Here is a 23166-nt window from a genome sequence, read left to right on the forward strand (position 1 = left end):
GCTTTCAGAAAATTGAGAAAAAACACTTTCCAAATTGTTTTATGAGCTAAATATTGTTCCAAAATGTAAGACTATAAAATAGACAAAGGCCAATCTCTCTCATACACATAAACAAAAAATTATAAACAAAATATCAGCAAATCAAACCCAACTATGTATTAAAAGGCCACATCAGGAACAACTGAATTTCTATAGTATTGCAATATTGGTATATTTGAAAATTATAATTTCAACATTAGCCAAATATCATAGTAAAATCATATCAAAATAGATACAGATGGAGCTTTTGATAAAAGTTAACTCCTATTAACGATAAAAGCTCTCTACAGACTAGGACAAAAAGGAAAAAGAGTAATCATTTTTTAAAAAAATAGTAGTAGCAAACTTCTTAATCATTAGTAAAATGCTGAACACTTTCCCCTGATTCACAAACCAGACAAGGATGCCCAGTTTCAGCACTTAAATTCAACATTATTAAAATCTCCTCTATTACAATAATACAGGAAAAAGAAATAAAAGGAATAAATATTGGGAAGAACAAATGCTATCATTATTTGAAGATCAAGATGAGTATATAGAAAATTCAAAAAATTTATGTACAAACTAGAGTAAGTTAATATAATCAAGTTCCTTAAATAAAAGATTAATATTTTTAAAGCCAATTGTATTTCTATCACAGCAAGAAAATAAAAAACAGATTTCTAGAACTATCCTTTACTAGCTAACCAAAACACATCAGACTCAAAAAAATTAAATAAAAAAAGAATTGGATTGGGGCAGGTAAAGAAAAGAAATCAGACCCATAAATTTAGTGAAACATGAACAAGACATCTACATTGAAAAATATTTTCCTCAAAGATCAAAAACAGAAGTACCATTTGACCCAACAATCCCATTACTTGGGTATATACCCAAAGGAATATAAACTCTTCTCTTATAAAGACACATGCACACATATATTCACTGCAGCACTGTTCACAATAGCAAAGACATGGAATCAACCTAAATGCTCATTAATGGTGGACTAGATTTCTAAATGTGGTACATATACACCATGGAACGCTATGCAGCCACAGAAAAAAAATGAGATCATGTCCTTCCCAGAGACATGGATGGAGCTGGAGGCCATTATCCTCTGCAAATTAACACAGGAACAGAAAACCAAATACCCCACGTTCTCACTTGTAAGTGGGAGCTAAATGATGAGTACACATGGACACAAAGAAGGGAACAACACACACTGGGACCTATCAGAGGATGGAGGGTAGGAGGAGGGAGAGGATCAGGAAAAAATAACTAATGGGTACTGAGCTTAATATCTGGGTGATGAGGAGGGCGGAGCAAGATGGGCGAATAGGAACAGCTCCAGTCTCCAACTCCCAGTGTGAGCGACACAGAAGACAGGTGATTTCTGCATTTTCAACTGAGGTACTGGGTTCATTTCACTAGGGAGTGCAGGACAGTCGGTGCTGGTCAGCTGCTGCAGCCCAACCAGGAAGAGCTGAAGCAGGGGAGGCATCGCCTCACCTGGGAAGCGCAAGGGGGAAGGGAATCCCTTTTCCTAGCCAGGGGAACTGAGACACACAACACCTGGAAAATCGGGTAACTCCCACCCCAATCCTGCGCTTTAGCAAGGGTCTTAGCAAATGGGCACACCAGCAGATTATATCCCACATCTGGCCGGGAGGGTCCCACGCCCACGGAGCCTCCCTCATTGCTGGCACAGCAGTCTGCGATCTCCCGCAAGGCAGCAGCTAGGCTCGGGGAGGGGCGCCCGCCATTGCTGAGGCTTAAGTAGATAAAGCCACTGGGAAGCTCGAACAGGGTGGAGCTCACAGCAGCTAAAGGAGTCCTGCCTGTCTCTGTAGACTCCACCTCTGGGGACAGGGCACAGCTAAACAACAACAACAACAACAAAAAAAAAAAGCAGCTGAAACCTCTGCAGATGCAAACGACTCTCTCTGACAGCTTTGAAGAGAGCAGTGGATCTCCCAGCACGGAGGCTGAGATCTGAGAATGGACAGACTGCCTGCTCAAGTGGGTTCCTGACCTCTGAGTAGCCTAACTGGGAGACATCCCCCACTAGGGGCAGACCGACACCCCACACCTCACACGGTGGAGTACACCCCTGAGAGGAAGCTTCCAAAGCAAGAATCAGACAGGTACACTTGCTGTTCAGCAATATTCTATCTTCTGCAGCCTCTGCTGCTGATACCCAGGCAAACAAGGTCTGGCGTGGACCTCAAGCAATCTCCAACAGACCTACAGCTGAGGGTCCTGACTGTTAGAAGGAAAACTAACAAAAAGGAAGGACACCCAAAACAAAACTCCATGAGTATGTCACCATCATCAAAGACCAGAGGCAGATAAAACCACAAATATGGGGAAAAAGCAGGGCAGAAAAGCTGGAAATTCAAAAAACAAGAGGACATCGCCCCCTGCAAAGGAACACAGCTCACGCCAGCAACGGATCAAAGCTGGACGGAGAATGACTTTGACGAGATGAGAGAAGAAGGCTTCAGTCCATCAAACTTCTCAGAGCTAAAGGAGGAATTATGTACCCAGCGCAAAGAAACTAAAAATCTTGAAAAAACAGTGGAAGAATTGATAACTAGAATAATTAATGCAGAGAAGGCCATAAACGACTTGACAGAGATGAAAACCATGACACGAGAAATACATGACAAATGCACAAGCTTCAGTAACCGACTCGATCAACTGAAAGAAAGAGTATCAGCGATTGAGGATCAAATGAATGAAATGAAGCAAGAAGAGAAACCTAAAGAAAAAAGAAGAAAAAGAACAAAGCCTGCAAGAAGTATGGGATTATGTAAAAAGACCAAATCTACGTCTGATTGGGGTGCCTGAAAGTGAGGGGGAAAATGGAACCAAGTTGGAAAACACTCTTCAGGATATCATCCAGGAGAACTTCCCCAACCTAGTAGGGCAGGCCAACATTCAAATTCAGGAAATACAGAGAACGCCACAAAGATACTCCTCGAGAAGAGCAACTCCAAGACACATAATTGCCAGATTCACCACAGTTGAAATGAAGGAAAAAATCTTAAGGGCAGCCAGAGAGAAAGGTCGGGTTACCCACAAAGGGAAGCCCATCAGACTAACAGCAGATCTCTCAGCAGAAACTCTACAAGCCAGAAGAGAGTGGGGGCCAATATTCAACATTCTTAAAGAAAAGAATTTTAAACCCAGAATTTCATATCCAGCCAAACTAAGTTTCATAACCTAAGGAGAAATAAAATCCTTTACAGATAAGCAAATGCTTAGAGATTTTGTCACCACCAGGCCTGCCTTACAAGAGACCCTGAAGGAAGCACTAAGCATAGAAAGGAACAATCAGTACCAGCCATTGCAAAAACAAGCCAAAATGTAAAGACCATCGAGGCTAGGAAGAAACTGCATCAACTAACGAGCAAAATAACCAGTTAATATCATAATGGCAGGATCAAGTTCACACATAACAATATTAACTTTAAATGTAAATGGACTAAATGGTCCAATTAAAAGACACAGACTGGCAAACTGGATAAAGAGTCAAGACCCATCAGTTTGCTGTATTCAGGAGACCCATCTCACATGCAGAGACATACATAGGCTCAAAATAAAGGGATGGAGGAAGATCTACCAAGCAAATGGAGAACAAAAAAAAAGCAGGGGTTGCAATACTAGTCTCTGATACAACAGACTTTAAACCATCAAAGATCAAAAGAGACAAATAAGGCCATTACATAATGGTAAAGGGATCAATTCAACAGGAAGAGCTAACTATCCTAAATATATATGCACCCAATACAGGAGCACCCAGATTCATAAAGTCCTTCGAGACTTACAAAGAGACTTAGATTCCCATACAATAATAATGAGAGACTTCAACACTCCACTGTCAACATTAGACAGATCAACGAGACAGAAAGTTAACAAGGATATCCAGGAATTGAACTCATCTCTGCAGCAAGCAGACCTAATAGACATCTACAGAACTCTCCACCCCAAATCAACAGAATATACATTCTACTCAGCACCACATCACACTTATTCCAAAATTGACCACATAATTGGAAGTAAAGCACTCCTCAGCAAATGTACAAGAACAGAAATTATAACAAACTGTCTCTCAGACCACAGTGCAATCAAACTAGAACTCAGGACTAAGAAACTCAATCAAAACCGCTCAACTACATGGAAACTGAATAACCTGCTCCTGAATGACTACTGGGTACATAACCAAATGAAGGCAGAAATAAAGATGTTCTTTGAAACCAATGCGAACAAAGATACAACATACCAGAATCTCTGGGACACATTTAAAGCAGTGTGTAGAGGGAAATTTATAGCACTAAATGCCCACAAGAGAAAGCTGGAAAGATCTAAAATTGACACTCTAACATCACAATTAAAAGAACTAGAGAAGCAAGAGCAAACACATTCGAAAGCTAGCAGAAGGCAAGAAATAACTAAGATCAGAGCAGAACTGAAGGAGATAGAGAAGCAAAAAACCCTCCAAAAAATCAATGAATCCAGGAGTTGGTTTTTTGAAATATCAACAAAATTGATAGACTGCTAGCAAGACTAATAAAGAAGAAAAGAGAGAAGAATCATATAGATGCAATAAAAAATGATAAAGGAGATATCACCACTGACCCCACAGAAATACAAACTACCATCAGAGAATACTATAAACACCTCTACGCAAATAAACTAGAAAATCTAGAAGAAATGGATAATTTCCTGGACACTTACACTCTCCCAAGACTAAACCAGGAAGAAGCAGAATTCCTGAATAGACCAATAGCAGGCTCTGAAATTGAGGCAATAATTAATAGCCTACCAACCAAAAAAAGTCCAGGACCAGATGGATTCACAGCTGAATTCTACCAGAGGTACAAGGAGGAGCTGGTACCATTCCTTCTGAAACTATTCCACTCAACAGAAAAAGAGGGAATCCTCCCTAACTCATTTTATGAGGCCAACATCATCCTGATACCAAAGCCTGGCAGAGACACAACAAAAAAAGAGAATTTTAGACCAATATCCCTGATGAACATCGATGCAAAAATCCTCAATAAAATACTGGCAAACCGGATCCAGCAGCACATCAAAAAGCTTATCCACCATGATTAAGTGGGCTTCATCCCTGGGATGCAAGGCTGGTTCAACATACGCAAATCAATAAACGTAATCCAGCATATAAACAGAACCAAAGACAAAAACCACATGATTATCTCAATAGATGCAGAAGAGGCCTTTGACAAAATTCAACAGCCCTTCATGCTAAAAACGCTCAATAAATTCGGTATTGATGGAACGTATCTCAAAATAATAAGAGCTATTTATGACAAACTCACAGCCAATATCATACTGAATGGGCAAAAACTGGAAAAATTCTCTTTGAAAACTGGCACAAGACAGGGATGCCCTCTCTCACCACTCCTATTCAACATAGTGTTGGAAGTTCTGGCTAGGGCAATCAGGCAAGAGAAAGAAATCAAGGGTATTCAGTTAGGAAAAGAAGAAATCAAATTGTCCCTGTTTGCAGATGACATGATTGTATATTTAGAAAACCCCATTGTCTCCGCCCAAAATCTCCTTAAGCTGATAAGTAACTTCAGCAAAGTCTCAGGATACAAAATTAATGTGCAAAAATCACAAGCATTCTTATGCACCAGTAACAGACAAACAGAGAGCCAAATCAGGAATGAACTTCCATTCACAATTGCCTCAAAGAGAATAAAATACCTAGGAATCCAACTTACAAGGGATGTAAAGGAACTCTTCAAGGAGAACTACAAACCACTGCTCAGTGAAATAAAAGAGGACACAAACAAATGGAAGAACTTTCCATGCTCATGGATAGGAAGAATCAATATCGTGAAAATGGCCATACTGCCCAAGGTAATTTATAGATTCAATGCCATCCCCATCAAGCTACCAATGAGTTTCTTCACAGAATTGGAAAAAACTGCTTTAAAGGTCATATGGAACCAAAAAAGAGCCCACATTGCCAAGACAATCCTAAGTCAAAAGAACAAAACTGGAGGCATCACGCTACCTGACTTCAAACTATACTTCAAGGCTACAGTAACCAAAACAGCATGGTAGTGGTACCAAAACAGAGATATAGACCAATGGAACAGAACAGAGTCCTCAGAAATAATACCACACATCTACAGCCATCTGATCTTTGACAAACCTGAGAGAAACAAGAAATGGGGAAAGGATTCCCTATTTAATAAATGGTGCTGGGAAAATTGGCTAGCCATAAGTAGAAAGCTGAAACTGGATCCTTTCCTTACTCCTTATACGAAAATTAATTCAAGATGGATTAGAGACTTAAATGTTAGACCTAATACCATAAAAACCCTAGAAGAAAACCTAGGTAATACCATTCAGGACATAGGCATGGGCAAGGACTTCATGTCTAAAACACCAAAAGCAACGGCAACAAAAGCCAAAATTGACAAATGGGCTAATTAAACTAAAGAGCTTCTGCACAGCAAAAGAAACTACCATCAGAGTGAACAGGCAACCTACAGAATGGGAGAAAATTTTTGCAATCTACTCATCTGACAAAGGGCTAATATCCAGAACCTACAAAGAACTCAAACAAATTTACGAGAAAAAAACAAACCACCCCATCGAAAAGTGGGCAAAGGACATGAACAGACAGTTCTCAAAAGAAGACACTCATACAGCCAACAGACACATGAAAAAATGCTCATCATCACTGGCCATCAGAGAAATGCAAATCAAAACCATAATGAGATACCATCTCACACCAGTTAGAATGGTGATCATTAAAAAGTCAGGAAACAACAGGTGCTGGAGAGGATGTGGAGAAATAGGAACACTTTTACACTGTTGGTGAGATTGTAAACTAGTTCAACCATTATGGAAAAGAGTATGGCGATTCCTCAAGGATCTAGAACTAGAAGTACCATATGACCCAGCCATCCCATTACTGGGTATATACCCAAAGGATTATAAATCATGCTGCTATAAAGACACATGCACATGTATGTTTATTGAGGCACTATTCACAATAGCAAAGACTTGGAATCAACCCAAATGTCCATCAGTGACAGACTGGATTAAGAAAATGTGGCACATATACACCATGGAATACTATGCAGCCATAAAAAAGGATGAGTTCGTGTCCTTTGTAGGGACATGGATGCAGCTGGAAACCCTCATTCTCAGCAAACTATCGCAAGAACAGAAAACCAAACACCGCATGTTCTCACTCATAGGTAGGAACTGAACAATGAGATCACTTGGACTCGGGAAGGGGAACATCATACACCAGGGCCTATCATGGGGAGCGGCGAGGGGGGAGGAATTGCACTGGGAGTTATTCCTGATGTAAATGACGAGTTGACGGGTGTTGACGAGTTGATGGGTGCAGCACGCCAACATGGCACAAGTATACATATGTAACAAACCTGCATGTTATTATGCACATGTACCCTAGAACTTAAAGTATAATAATAAAAAAAAAAATCTGGGCGATTAAATAACCTGTACAACAAATGCCCATGACACAAGTTTACCTATTTAACAATCCTGCAAGTGTACCCCTGACCTTAAGAATTGTTTTTAAAAAAGACTTCTACATTGAAAACTGTTTTTTAAAAATTAGTAAGTAACACACATAGGTTAGTTACGTAAGTAAAAGTTCCTTTGCAATTAAATGTGAAAAAGGTAGTCTTTACAACAAACAATAATCAGAAACCACTAAGAATAAAGTGAACTTTAACCTATACCTCAGAAAACACAAAACAGTCAATACCAGATAGATGAGACATCTAAATATGAAAGGTTTCTTTTGAAAGATCAGAAAAAGAATTTATTTTAATTAGAGGAAAATATGTTCATTACCTTGAGGTTAGAAAAAAATTTAACACAAAAATCACTAATTATAAAGAAAAGTTTAATTAATTGGACTCCATTAACACTAAGAATTTCTGTTTAATACAAGATCTTTGGAGACAGGGAAATGCCAAGCCACAGAAAAGATGTGTCACATATATACACACACACATGAGTGTACATCTCCAACAACGGATCTGAATCTAGAATATGAAGATAAGTCAGACAACTCACCCACGCAACTCCTACTTACCCAACCCCAAAATGTGCACTTCATGGAAAGGATATCTAAGTGATATGAAAATGTGTTCAAATGTAGACACTATCAAGAAATGCAAAATGAAATATCACAATACAGCTACTCACTCACTAAAAAAAAAACCTAAAGTAAAAAAAAAAAAGACCCGTGTTAGTGAAGTTATAAAGCAACTGGGACCTTTATACACTGTTGATGGGAATTAACCACTTGGGAAATTATTTGGCATTATCTACTAAAGCTAAATAAGCCTATCCTGTGACCCAGCAATTCTAAATTTATATCAAACACAAATAAGTGCTCATATCTCCCAAAAGATATGCACAAAAATGTTCATAACAGCATTATACATAATGGCCAAAAACCATAAACAACTTGAACACCATTAATAAATAACTTGTGGCATGTCCATATTAAGAAAAATACTGTGAACCAGTGAAAAACAAGAATGAATTACAAAAGTGTACTGTTGAGCCCAAGAAGCTAGAAACCAAAGCGTATATATTACATAATTCCATTAACATAAAACTGAAAAGCAAGCAAAAAAAAAAAAAAAAAACCTAGGGTGATAGAAGTCAGAATAGTTAACAGAATAGTTAATAAAGAAGTGATTATTCACATGGCAGGGGGAGCAATGGGAGCCTATCGGAATGCTAGAAATGTTCTATATCTTGAACTGCCTGATGGTTTATACAAGTTCATATAAACGTGAAAATCTGGCTGTGACCAGTGGTGAAGCAAGGTAGTGGAATAGAAGCCTACACCATTCAAGCTCCCCCACACCATGCTGGAACAGCAAATTTTAAAAGCTATCTGCAAAGAGAAAAGCACTATCACAAGAACCAAAACTCAGGTAAACAATCACAGTACCTGGTTTTAACTTCGTATCTTGAAAAAAGGCATTAGGAAGACAGGAGAAACAGTCTTGAATCATGGATGCCACCCCTATTTTCCTATTCCCTGGCAACGGCCATGAGGTAGAGAGAGAGAATATACTTCAGGGAGGGAAAGCACAGACACTCAGTGCTGCCCTGTCACAGCAGAGAATGAAGCCCTGCTGGACTCAGCCAGTGGCCATGCTTGGAGGGGACATTTGACTAGCTCTAGCCAAAGGGGAGTCACCTATCCCAGCAGGTCAGAACGAGAGTTTCCCAGCAAGCATCACCACTGCAGGCTGAAGTGCTCTGGGGTCCTAGGTAAACTTGAATGTCAGTCAAGTTGTGTTCTAACAAGGACTCCAATTCCTAGGCAACCCCTAGTGCTTGGAGCCAGTGAACTAGGGTTGCACATGACCTAGAAAGGCATCAACTGTCCATCCCCCAACCCAGGCAGTGCAGCTCACGGGAACCAGAGTGACTGCTTCCTTCTGCTTAAGAACAGGAGAGCAAAGAGTAAAGAGGACTTTGTCTTGCATCTTTTGTGGGTTTTTTTGGTTTTTTTTTTTGAGACGGAGTCTCACTCTGTCGCCTGGGCTGGAGTGCAGTGGCGCCATCTCAGCTCACTGCCAACCTCTGCCTCCCAAGTTAAAGCAATTCTCCCGTCTCAACCTCCCCAGTAGCTGGGACCACAGGCACGTACCACTTCACCCAGCTAATTTTTGTATTTTTAGTAGAGATGGGGCTTCGCCATGTTGGCCAGGCTGGTCTCGAACTCCTGACCTCAGGTGATCTGCCCACCTTGGCCTCCCAAAGTGCTGAGATTACAGGCGTGAGCCACCGTGCACAGCCCCGACTTTGTCTTGCGTTTTGGATACCAGCTCAACAACACTGGAATCGAGCATCAGGCAGAGCCATGAGGCCCCCATTCCAGGCCCTAGCTCCCCGACGACATTTCTAGACACGCTCTGGGCCAAAAGGGAACCCGTTGCCTTGAAAAGAAGGATTCGGTCCTGGCAGGACTCACCACCTGCTGACTAAAGATTTCTTGGGCACGGAATTGCCATTGGGCACCAGCAATACCCAGGGAGTATGCCGTGGGCCTTAAGGTCTGAGGCTACTTGCTTCAAGTGAGATCCAGCACATTCCCAGTTGTGGTGGCCACCGAGAAAGACTCCTTCTGTTAGAGAAAAGCAGAGGGAAATGTAAAGGGAACTTTGTCTTGCTTTCAGGTATCACAGTGGGGCAGAGCAAAAGGCAGGCTTTTCAGATCCCCAAGTCCAGCCTCTTGGACACCATTTCTGGACTGGCTCTGGGCCAGAGGAAAACCCACTGCCTAAAGGGTGAGTCCCAGGCCTGGCAACATTCACCACAAGCTGACGGAAGAGCTTTTGGGCTTTAAGTGAACACTGGCGGTGTGGCCTGGCAGAACCGCTCATGGACCAGTCATGGTGCTGGCCACAGAGAGGGGCTCCTCCTCTACATGTGGAAAGGGGAGAGAAGAGCGGGAAGGACTTTTTGTATTGTGGTTTGAATGACAGCACAGTCATAGTAAAATAAAACATCAGGCAGAATGCTAAGGTTTTGCTATGCCGGGCTTCAGGTCTGACCCAGCACAGTCCCAGTGATGGTGGCCACAGGGGTACTTGTATCACCAAATCCCCAGAGTTCCAGGTGGCTCAGCACAGAGAGAAAGACTCCATATGTTTGGGAGAAAGTAAAGGAAAAGAGTAAGAGTTTTTGCCTGGTAATCCAGAGAATTCTTTTGGATCTTATCCAAGACCACCAAGGCAATACCTATACAAGACTGCAAAAACCACCGTGTTACTGGCCTTTGGGCCCAAGTCCCTTCAAATACCTGGAATGCCTTCCCAAGAAAGACAAGTACAAACAAGACCAGACTGCAAAGTCTATAATAAATACCTAACTCTTCAATGTCCAGACACCAAAAAACATCTAAAAGCATCAACACTATCCACAAAAACCTGACCTCATCAAATGAACTAAATAAGGCATCAGGAATCAATCCTGGAGAAAACAAAGACACATGACATTTCAGACACAGAACTCAAAATAGCTATTTTGGGCCAAGCACGGTGGCTCACACTTGTAATCCCAGCACTGTGGGAGGCTGAGGCGGGTGGATCACTTGAGGTCAGAACTTCGAGACCAGCCTGGCCAACATAGTGAAACCCCATCTCTACTAAAAATACAAAAATTAGCCAGGGGTGGTGGTAGGTGCCTGTAATCCCAGCTACTCAGGAGGCTGATGTGGAAGAACCCGGGAGGCGGAGGTTGCAGTGAGCCAAGATCACGTCACTGCACTTTAGCCTGGGCAACAGAGCGAAACTTTGTCTCAAAACAAAAAGCTATTTTGGCCAGGTGCAGTGGCTCATGCCTGTAATCCCAGCACTTTGGGAGGCCAAGCAGGCAGATCATTTGAAGTCAAAGACCAGCCTGGCCAACACGGTGAAACTCCATCTCTATTTAAAAAAAAAATACAAAAAGTAGCCAGGCATGATGGTCCAAGCCTGTAATCCTAGCTACTCAGGAGGCTGAGGCAGGAGAAGGGCTTGTAGTGAGCTGGAGGTTGTAGTGAGGCGGAGGTTGTAGTCAGCGGAGATGGCACCACTGCACTCCAGCCTGGGCAACAGAGTGAGACCCCATCTTAAAAAACAATAGCTATTTTGAGGAAACTCAAAGAAATTCAAGATAACACAGAGAAGGAATTCGGCATTCTATAAGACAAATTTCACAAACAGATTAAAATAATTAAAAAGGGGGCCAGGCGTAGTGGCTCACGCCTATAATCCCAACACTTTGGGAGGCCAAGGCAGGCAGATCACCTGACGTCAGTTTTTCGAGACCAGCCTGGCCAACACTGTAAAACCTCATCTCTATTAAAAATACAAAAATTAGCTGAGCGTGGTACGCACCTGTAGTCCCAGCTACTTGGGAGGCTGAGACAGGAGAATTGCTTGAACTCAGGAGATGGAGGCCGTAGTGAGCCAAGATCACACCACTGCACTCCAACCTGAGTGACAGAATGCGACTCCATCTCAAAATAAATAAATAAACAAAAAAATAATAATTTTTAAAAATCAAGCAGAAATTCTAGAGTTGAAAAACGCAACTGACATGTTAAAGAATGCATCAAAGTCTCTTAATAGCAGAATTGATCAAGCAGAAGCAAGAATTACTGAGCTTGAAAATGGGCTATTTGAAAATACACAGAGGTGACAGAAGAAAAAAGAATGAAAAGCAATGAAGCACATGTATAAGATCTAGGAAACAGTCTCAAAGGGGTAAATCTAAGAGCTATCGACCTTAAAGAGAAGGTAGAGAAAATAGGAGTAGAAAGTTTATTAAAGGGATAATGAGAGTACTTTCCAAATCTAGAGAAAGATATCAATATTCAAGTACAGCACAGTTCGTTAAGTACTAGCTAGAGCAATTAAACAAAAGAACAAAAGGATGCCCAAATTGGAAAGAAAGAAGTCAAATTACCCTTGTTTGAAGATGATATGGTCTTATATTTTGGAAAACCTAAAGACTCCACACATACACACACACAAAATCTTATTCAAACTGATAAACAAATTCAGTAAAGTTGCAGGATACAAAATCAACATAGAAAAATCAGTAGCATTTCTCTATGCCAACGATGAACAACCTGAAAAAGAATTCAAAAAAGTAATCCCATGTACAATAGCCACAACTAATATTAAATACCTAGAAATTAAATCAGGCAAAGAAGTAAAAGATGTCTACAGTGAAAACTATAGAACACAAATGCTATGGTCAAATGGTATAAGAATAAAATGCTACTGTTTATTTGTCCCCTACAAAAATGTAAAAATCCATCAAGTTACGTATGTGTATTTTTTAATTGAAGTATATAAACATATATATGTGAGGTATGTGCACACACGCACACACACCTCAATATACTGATGAAACACTGATGAAAGAAATTGAAGAGGACACAAAAAACTGAAAAGATATTCAATGCTCATGGGTTAGAAGAATCAATACTGTTAAAATATCCATACTGCCGAAGCAATCTACAGATTCAATGCAATCCCTGTCAAAATATTAATGACATTCTTCACAGAAATAGAAAAAATAATCCTAAAATTTATATGGAATTACAAAAGACCCAGAATAGCCAAAGCTATCCCAAGCAAAAAGAATGAAACTGGAGGAGTTATATTATCTGACTTCAAATTATACTACAGAGCTACAGGAACCAAACCAGCATGGTACTGATATAAAAACAGACACATAGATTAATGAAACTGAATAAAGAACCCAGAAGGAAATCTACATACCTAGAGTGAACTAATTTTCAACAGCGGTGCCAAGAATGTTAGGGAAAACACAGTTTCTTTAATAAACGGTGCTGGAAAAACTGGATATCCATATGCAGAAGAAGGAAATTTGATCCCTATCTCTCACCTTATATCAAAAACAAATCAAAATGGATTAAAGACTTAAGTCTAATACCTCAAAGTATAAAACTACTAAAAGAAAACATTGATGAAAATCTCCAGGACACTGGTCTGCACAAAAATTTCTTAAAACACAGGCAACCAAAGCAAAAAATGGACAAATAAGATGACATCAAGTTAAAAAGTTTCTGCACAGCAAAGGAAACAATCAACAAAGTGAAGAGACAAGTCACAAAATGGGAGGAAGTATTTGCAAACTACTCATCTGACAAGGGATTAAATAACCAGAATATACAAGGAATTCAAACAACTCTATAGGAAACAATCTGATAATCCAGTTTTTAAAATGGGCTAAAGATTTTGATAAAAAAGACATACAAATGGCAAACAGGCATATGAAAAAAGTGCTCAACATCACTGATCACCAGAGAAATGCAAATTAAAACTACAATGAGGTATCGTCTCACCCCAGTTAAAATGACTTTTATCCACAAGTCAGGCAGTAACAAATGCTACTGACGATGTGGAAAAAAAGGAGGAAATGGGGATGATTAATGAGTACAAAAAAAACAGAATGACCAAGACCTAGTATTTGGTAGCACAACAGGGGCACTGTAGTCAATAATAATTTAATTGTCCATTCTGAAATAACTAAAAGAGTACAACTGGATTTTTTGTAACACAAAGGACCAATAATAATTGTCCATTTTGAAATAACTAAGTACAACTGGATTTTCTGTAACACAAAGGATAAAGGCTTGAATGCCTGAATGTCCATTCTGAAATAACGTGGGTATCCAATTTTCCATGATGCAATTATTAAGCATTGCATGTCTGTACCAGAATATCTCATATACTCCATAAATACATAAACTATGTACCCACAAAAATTAAAAAATAAATAAATAAGGCCGGGCATGGTGGCTCACGCCTGTTAATCCCAGCACTTTGGGAGGTCAACATGGGTGCATCACCTGAGGTCAGGAGTTCGAGACCAGCCTGGCCAACAAGGTGAAACCGCATGTCTACTAAAAATATAAAAATTAGCCAGGCGTGGTAGCAGGCACTTGTAATCCCAGCTACTTGGGAGGCTGAGGCAGGAGAATCACTTGAACCCGGGTGGTGGAGGTTGCAGTGAGCCAAGATTGCACCATTTCACTCCAGCCTGGGTGACAAGAGCAAAACTCCATCTCAAATAAAAAAATAGAAAATAAAAAAAGAATGCTATGGTCAAATGGCATAAGAATAAAATGCCATTTCTTGTTTTGTACCCTAAAAAAATGTAAAAATCCATCAAGTTGTATGTGTGTATATTTTTTAAAACTGATGTGTATGTGTATACAATATACTTCAATTTTTTTTTAATTTTAGAACCTCAAAAAAATATTTTTTCAGACAAATAAAATCAGAAAATTTGTCATCAGCAGACTTACATTGAAGAAATACTAAAGGGGGCCAGGCACAGTGCCTCATAACTATAATCCCAGCACTTTGGGAGGCTGAGGCAGGAGCACTGCTTGAGCCTTGGAGTTTGAAACCAGCCTGGGCAATGTAGTAAAATCCCATCACTACAAGAAAATTTACAAATTAGCCAAGCATGCTGGTGCACATCTACAGTCTTAGCTACCCAGGATGCTGAGGTAGGAGGATCACTTGGGCCCAGGAATTCAAGGCTGCAGTGAGCTATGATCATACCACTGCACTGCAGCCAGAGAGACAAAGCAAAACTTTGTCTCTAAATATAAAACAGAAATATTAAAGGGAATGTTTAAGTCAAAAGGAAAATGATCCCAAAGGGAAGTACATGAACGTGAAGAGCAGAGAAAATATAAATATGTGGGTAAACCTACATAAATAGGTACAATATATATATTGGGGTTTCAAATATATATGGAACTAAAATACATGACAGCAATGACCAAAAAAAAAAGGTAGAAATTGGGTAAATGGGAATTGGCAAAATATAAATTTACCAAGGATACGTGTGGTAATCACCAGGGGAACCCATAAAAGAAGATAAAATTGGGAGGTATAATTTAAAATATTCCATTAATCCAAGAAAAAGCAAGAAATGAGAGAAAAATAACACAAAATGAGTAAAACAAATATAAAACAAAAACCTAATTATATTCTACTGAACAGGAAACATACCACATGTTTATAGAAAGCTAAAACTAAAAGGACAGAATAAGATATTTAATGAAAATACTAATAAAAAAGAGTTGGAGTAGTTCTACTAATATCAGATTAAGGAAAATTTACATCAAAAAACTCTAGAGATAATGGGAACACTCCATAATGATGAATGAGTTAATCACCAGGAAGATATAATAACTGTACATATGTTATCAGCAAAAACTGAAAGAAATGAAGAAATCCTCTCTCAGGAAATGACAGATCAAACTGAAAAAAACAGAAAGTAAGGATGTTGAAGATTTAAACAAGATTTTGAACTTGACCTAAGTGATATTTACAGAACACTGCACAGCAAATTTCAAAGGATTCCAATCACATAGAGTATGTGTTCTAACCACTTTTAAATTACATTATAATAATAATTAAAAAACAAACTAGAAAATTTTCTAAACGTTTAGAAATTTTTTTAATGGACTTTAAATTCATAGATCAAAAAATAGAGATTTAAAATCACACTGTATTTTAAGCAAAAAATATATACATATATATGACATATCAAAATATGTCTGCTATAGCTAAAAATATATAGCCTTAACCACAGATTTGAAAAGAAGGGCTAGATATCAATGCTATTTCAAAAAATCAGAAAAACAATAGCAAGTTAAAACCAAAGAAAATATTATAAAGTGCAGAAATTAAATAACCAGAAAACAAATCTACAATAACAAAATTCAAAAGGCCAAGTTAATTCACGGAAAAGATAATAAACTGATAAACCCCTAGCAAGAAAAGTTTTAAGACAGAAATGATCAATACAGTAATAAGTTTTAAAACTTAGATGAAATGGATAAACCTAGCAAAACCTAGCAAAACTAATACATATATACAAGTCATTTTATTTCCATTAAAGAAATTAAACATATTATTTAAAACTTTTTCACTAGCAACCTCTGGTCTCAGAGGCTTCACCAGTTAAGTCTTGTAAGCATATGAGGAAAAAAATAACAACAATCTTCACTAACTCTTCTGGAGAGCAGTAAAGGGGGGAACATTTCCCTCTTCTTGTAAGACCAGCAAAACCAAGATACCAAAATCTGATCAGAACATTCGAAGTAGGAAAATTACAGGCCAATTTATCTTAAGAACATAGGTGCAAAGATCCTAACAACACAGAAAAAGCACATGAAGTCCATTGGTACATACAAAGGGGTAACATATCACAAGCCAATTGGGCTTATTTTAGGAATGCAAAGATTGTTTAACATGTGAAAATATAACAGCCTAATTCAACACATTAATAAAGTAAAGGAGAAAAACCATGAATGTCCCAAAAGATGCAGACAAAGTATTAATAAAATTCAACAAAATTCCTAATTTGAAAAGTATAACAAGGTATAAGATCAATAAAATTAAATTATACTTCTAACTACTACCAAGAAAACAATTAGGAAATGAAATTTCACAAACAATTCTAATTAAAATAATATCAAGAATATCACATATCCAGGAATAAATCTGCTGAAAGATGTGGTCTTCTATACTGAATGAACACTACCAAACAGTATTGAGAGAAACTTATAAAGCCCTAAATAAATGGAAGAATATACCATGTCTATGGATTAGCTAATTCAGTAGTATTGTTAAGATGCCAATTAACTGCAAACTGATCTCCAGTTTCAATACAAACTTAACCCAAATTCCTGGAAAAGACAGAGAGAGAGAGAGTGAGTGTGTGTGTGTGTATGTGTGCGCGTACATGTATGTGTATTTTTTTTTTTTTTTTTTTGAGACGGGGTCTTTGCTCTGTCACCCAGGCACGAGTGCAGTGGCCGGATCTCAGCTCACTGCAAGCTCCGCCTCCCGGGTTCACGCCATTCTCCTGCCTCAGCCTCCCGTGTAGCTGGAACTACCTGCGCCCGCCACCTGACCGCCACCTCGCCCGGCTAGTTTTTTGTATTTTTTAGTAGAGACGGGGTTTCACCTTGTTAGCCAGGATGGTCTCCATCTCCTGACCTCGTGATCCACCCGTCTTGGCCTCCCAAGGTGCTGGGATTACAGGCTTGAGCCACCGTGCCCAGCCGTGTATGTGTATCTCTACGAGTGAGTAGAAACTGAAAAACTGATTCTAAAATACTATGAAAATATCCTCTAGGAGGCCAAGGCAGGCAGATCACTTGAAGTCAGGAATTCAAGACCAGCCTGACCAACACAGCGAAACCCCGACTTGACTAAAAATACAAAAATTAGCTGGGCCTGATGGCGGATGCCTATAATCCCAGCTACTCAGGAGGCTAAGGCAGGAGAATCACTCGAAGCCGGGAGGTGCAGGTTGCAGTGAGCCGAGATCACGCCACTGCACTCCAGCCTGGGCAACAGCGGGAGACTCCATCTCAAAAATAAACACATACATATATACACAAAATAAAATACTATGAAAATATCAGGGGAGGAGAGATGGGAGAGGGGTAGAAAAAGGAAGTCGGAGTTATACACACTACCAGGTATCAAGATTCCTTATATACTAGAATAAGACAAATAAATAGACCAACAGAACGAAAGAGTCTAGAAACACACTCATATTTACATTGACATATGAAGTACATATGAAAACATGATCTTTAAAAAAAATTCCAAGTAGAAATATTTCATTCAACACTTCATTTTCTGAGCAATTGTATCAATCACAACAGCACAATCACATCAATCACAACTTAACAAATATTGTTTAACAAGTAACAAGTAACAATACTTGTTAATTTCTCTCACAACTGTGTTCAACAGCTACCAAAACAATTAGCAGACCTTCTATCAAATCTTAATCTCTTACCTCCCCAAAAGCTCCTCGACCAATCACCTTTAATATTTCAAAGTCTTCTCTATGTAATCGCATTTGTTTCACTTTAGAAGTAAATGGTTTAGCTGAAATGAAAGAGCAATATCAATTATTTTCTTAATAAAATGTGATGCAAATTAGATATAAATAATGGTGTTTCTTAGTTACACAAAAATTCAAATTATTATTTAAGAATTGTCAAAATACTTAAAAATTCCAAACTATATGAGAATAAACAAATTTGATTTCCCTAAGAAAACAATATATTTTCTTTTATTTCTTACATATGAATTACATTTTTGGTGAGAAATACATGTTTAAACTCCAAATAACATATGAAAGAATGCAAAGCAAGGGGGATGTAAAAATGAGACCAGTTTTAACATTCTATCAGCATTAAATATATATTTTAACACAAATGTATAAAAAATAAAAGCAGATTTCACAGCACCAGAGAGCTCTTCAGCAATTCCCACCAAGTAAATTCATATTTCTTTCACATTCATTTGTTCTTTCAAAATGCTTCAGCAAACGTCTACAGTATACAAAGCATGGTGGCAATGACTGGAGTTTTTAAAAAGTTGATTATGGATATGATACTTTCCTTCAAGAAGCTCTTAGTCTTCATTCAAGAAAGGCAAGTATGCATATATGCAGACACAAAATTTAATAATGTGATAAAGTTTTAAGTGCTTCAGAATTAGTGAGAACACTAATTATATGGATACTAATGCTTCACACAAAGGAGATAACAGATAAATTGAACCTTGAGAACTAAATAGAATCTTGCTCCTTTGCCTGGGTTTGACTGTGTAGATACACCAGGCAAGAGGGAACAATATAAGCAAATGAAGACAGGCAAGGAAGTGAATTTGGGGTGTTAATGGTAAATAATCCATGGTAAAGAATTGTGAGAAGAAATGCAAAGAAATAAGAGCTAGAAAATGGAAAATGCTTTGAATTTCATTAAAGGAAATTAGATGCAATCTTATTAATATTTTAACTGGTAAATTAAAATTTGCTAATGATTAGAGCGATTATATATTCTGCTGCCTGTAAGAGAAGTTTAGACGTGTCTCCTTTCCTCTCCTCAGGTCTGTCTTTCACAAAAAGGAATTGATATGATTAAAGGATCATAATACATGGATGTAGCTGTCTTCTCCTCTCTTCCTTCCATGGAGACAGAGTGTGATAAGATCAAAGATATGTATTTGAGCATTAGGGGAGTGAAACAGATAGGTCATACAGTTTGCTCTGATCTAGAAGTATGCATTTAGCCCTAACTAGCTTCGAAAACGGGTATTCCGCACTGCTTAGTCAAGTCTACTAGAGATTTCTGTATTCGTGTTTTGTAAGGAAAGGAAAGACAGAGAGGATTTCCATGTGGAATTCACACAACAGTGAAGAGAAAGAGAAAAAAATTAGCTGAACGTGATGGCACACGCCTGTAGTCCTTAGCTACTCAGTAGGCTAAGGCAGAAGGATAACTTGAGCCCAGTTATTCGAGGCTGCAATGAGTCATGATCATACCACTGCACTCCAGCCTGGGCAAAATAGCAAGATCTGGTCTTTTAAAAAGCAGTAATAACAGAATTAATAATAACAAAATTCTATTTGCAATAGCATTCAAAAGAATAAAGTACTTAAGGATAAATTTAACCAACGAGGTGAAAGACTTGTACACTGGAAACTACAAAATATTGCTAATAGGCCGGGCGCGGTGGCTCAAGCCTGTAATCCCAGCACTTTGGGAGGCCGAGATGGGCGGATCACGAGGTCAGGAGATCGAGACCATCCTGGCTAACACGGTGAAACCCCGTCTCTACTAAGAAATACAAAAAATAGCCGGGCGAGGTGGCAGCGCCTGTAGTCCCAGCTACTCGGGAGGCTGAGGTCGGAGAATGGCGTGAACCCGGGAGGCGGAGCTTGCAGTGAGCTGAGATCCGGCCACTGCACTCCAGCCTGGGCTACAGAGCGAGACTCTGTCTCAAAAAAAAAAAAAAAAAAAAAAAAAAATATTGCTAATAAAAATTAAAGAAGACTTAAATAAATGAAAAGACATCCAGTATTCTGGATTGGAAGAAGACTTAATATTGTTAATATGACAATATTACCCAAAGCAATCCACAGATTCAAAGCAATCTGTATCAAAATTACAATGGCATTACAGAAATAGAAAAATTCATCCTAAAATTCATATGGAGAGAGAGAAAAGACAACCCATAGAATGGGAAAAGTATTTGCAAATCATGTATCTACTAAGGAATTAATACCAGAATATATAAAGAACTCCTACAAGTCAACGACAAAAAACCCCAATTCAAAAATGGGCAAAAGTTTTAATAAACATTTCTCCAAAGAAGATAAATAAAAATGAAAAAAGAATGAATTTATGTCCTTTGCAGGGACATGGATGAAGCTGGAAGCCATCAGTCTCAACAAACTAACACAGGAACAGAAAACCAAATACCACATGTTCTCACTCATAAGTGGGAGATGAACAATGAGAACACATGGACACAGGGAGGGGAACAACACACACCAGGGCCTGTCAGGGGGTGGGGTCCAAGGGGAATGAAAGCATTAGATAAATAACTAATGTGTTGCTTAAAACACAGATGATGGGTTGATGGGTGTAGCAAACCACCATGGCACATGTATACGTATGTAACATACCTGCATGTTCTGCACATGTATCCCAGAACTTAAAGTAAAATAATATATACATGTGGTGAAGATATTAAAAAATGGCCAATACACATATGAAAAGATACTCAACATCACTAATCATTAGGGAAGTGCAAACCAAAATCACAATGAGATACCACTTCACAACCTCTACAATAGTTGTAATTTTTTAATTAATTAAATAAAACAAAAAATAACAAGTGATGAGGATGTGGAGAAACTGGAACCCTCATACATTGTTAGAGGGGATATAAAATGTTACAGCTGCTTTGTAAAACAGTTGGGTAGTTCCTCAAAAAGCTAAACATAGATTTACCAACATATCCCAGCAATTCCATTCCTATGTACCCAAGAGAATCAAAAGAGATTCAAACAGATTATCTGTACAATTATGTTCATGGCACCATTATTCACAGTAGCCAAAAGGTAGAAATTATCCAAATGTCCATCAAGAGATGAAGAGATAAACAAAACTTCCCTCCCCTTGGATCCCACCCCCTGACAGGCCCTGGTGTGTGTTGTTCCCCTACCTGTGTCCACGTGTTCTCATTGTTCATCTGCCACTTATGAGTGAGAACATGTGGTATTTGGTTTGTGTAGCTCACAAACACACACACACAACAGTATGTTAAGCAGCTTTAAAATGAAGTTAAGGTATGATACATGCCATAATGTGGATGAATCTTGAAAACATGCTAAGTAAAATAAGCCAGGCATTAAAAGGCAAATATTTCACTTATATGAAATATCTAGAATAGGCAAATTCATAGAGACAGAAAGTAGATTAGAGGTTACTAAAGGCTGGGGGACAGGAGAATGAAAAGTCAGGGCCTAATGGTTACAGAATTTCTTTAGATAATGAAAACGTTTTAGAGACAGATAGTGATGGTCATTACATAGCATTATAAATGTAAATTAATGCCACTGAATTGTACATGTAAAAGTGATCAAAATGGCAAATTTTGTTATTTTACCACAATTTTTAAAAATTAGTAAGATATCAAAACCACTGAATTGTACACTTCAAACAGGTGAATTGTTTGGTATGTCAATCACGTCAGTAAAGCTGTTTTAAAACAAAATAGGAAGATGCTGGGCACAGTGGCTCATGCCTGTAATTCCAACACTGTAAGAAGCCAAGGCAGGTGAATCACCTGAGGTCAGAAGTTCGAGACCAGCCTGGTCAACATGGTAAAACCCTGTCTCTACTAAAAATACAAAAATTAGCTGGGCGTGGTAGTGCGTGCCTGTAATCCCAGGTACTTGGGAGGCTGAGGTAGGAGAATCACTAGAACCCGGCAGGTGGAGGTTGCAGTGAGCCAAGATTATGCCACTGCACTCCAGCCTGGGCAATAGAGTGAGACTCTGTTTCAAATTAAAGAAGGAAGAAACCCTTTTTAAAAATTACATACAACTTTGACAAGGTGGGTGAAACCTTTTTTAAAAAAATTACACACAAGTTTGACAAGGTGGGTGATACATACAGGCCTATTAGAACTAAAAATGGGGCCGGGCGTGGTTGTTCATACCTGTAATCCCAACACTTTGGGAGGCCAAAGCAGGCGGATTGCTTGAGTTCAGGAATTCAAGACCAGCCTGAGCAACATGGCAAAACTCTGTCTCTACAAAAATACAAATATAAAAATGGGCCAGACACAGTGGCTTGTGCCTACAGTCCCAGCTGCTTAGGAGACTGAAATGGGAGGGCCACTTTAGCCCAGGAGACGAAGGCTGCAGTAAGCCTAGATGGCGCCACTACACTCCAACCTGGGCAAGAGTGAAACCCTGTCACAAAAAAAAAAAAAAAAAAAAAGAACTAAAAATGGGAGCCTGACTATCCCCCCAAATAATTATAACACCAACCTTCTATACTTAAAAGAAGCTTTGATTTCTACTATATCACAAAATCACAAAACAAAGGTATCCTTAAACTGAAACCTAGTTCCCCTACTCAGGCTAAATCAGAAATTCAGGAAAAGTGTGCTGTAGAGCTGACATTTCAGGTAAATTATACCTACTGATTATTCTAATTTGGGGTAAATA

General features: G+C 38.8%; 1 protein-coding gene across 42 annotated transcripts in view; it reads right to left on the reverse strand.

Moving 5' to 3' along the window:
* The window catches only part of CDC42BPA (CDC42 binding protein kinase alpha), a 328933-nt gene that overhangs the window by 250860 nt on the left and 54907 nt on the right, over positions 1-23166 (reverse strand). For all 42 annotated transcript variants that reach the window (XR_010585989.2, XR_012433742.1, XR_010585975.2 and 39 more), the window contains exon 2: positions 18430-18521. Coding sequence is in view for 34 of the 42 variants with exons in the window: in XM_005541041.4 (XP_005541098.3) it covers positions 18430-18521 (92 nt within the window). In the remaining 8 variants the exon portion in view is untranslated. The remainder of the gene's footprint in view (positions 1-18429; positions 18522-23166) is intronic.

Source organism: Macaca fascicularis, chromosome 1 (assembly GCF_037993035.2).
Source record: "Macaca fascicularis isolate 582-1 chromosome 1, T2T-MFA8v1.1".
NCBI lineage: Eukaryota > Metazoa > Chordata > Mammalia > Primates > Cercopithecidae > Macaca > Macaca fascicularis.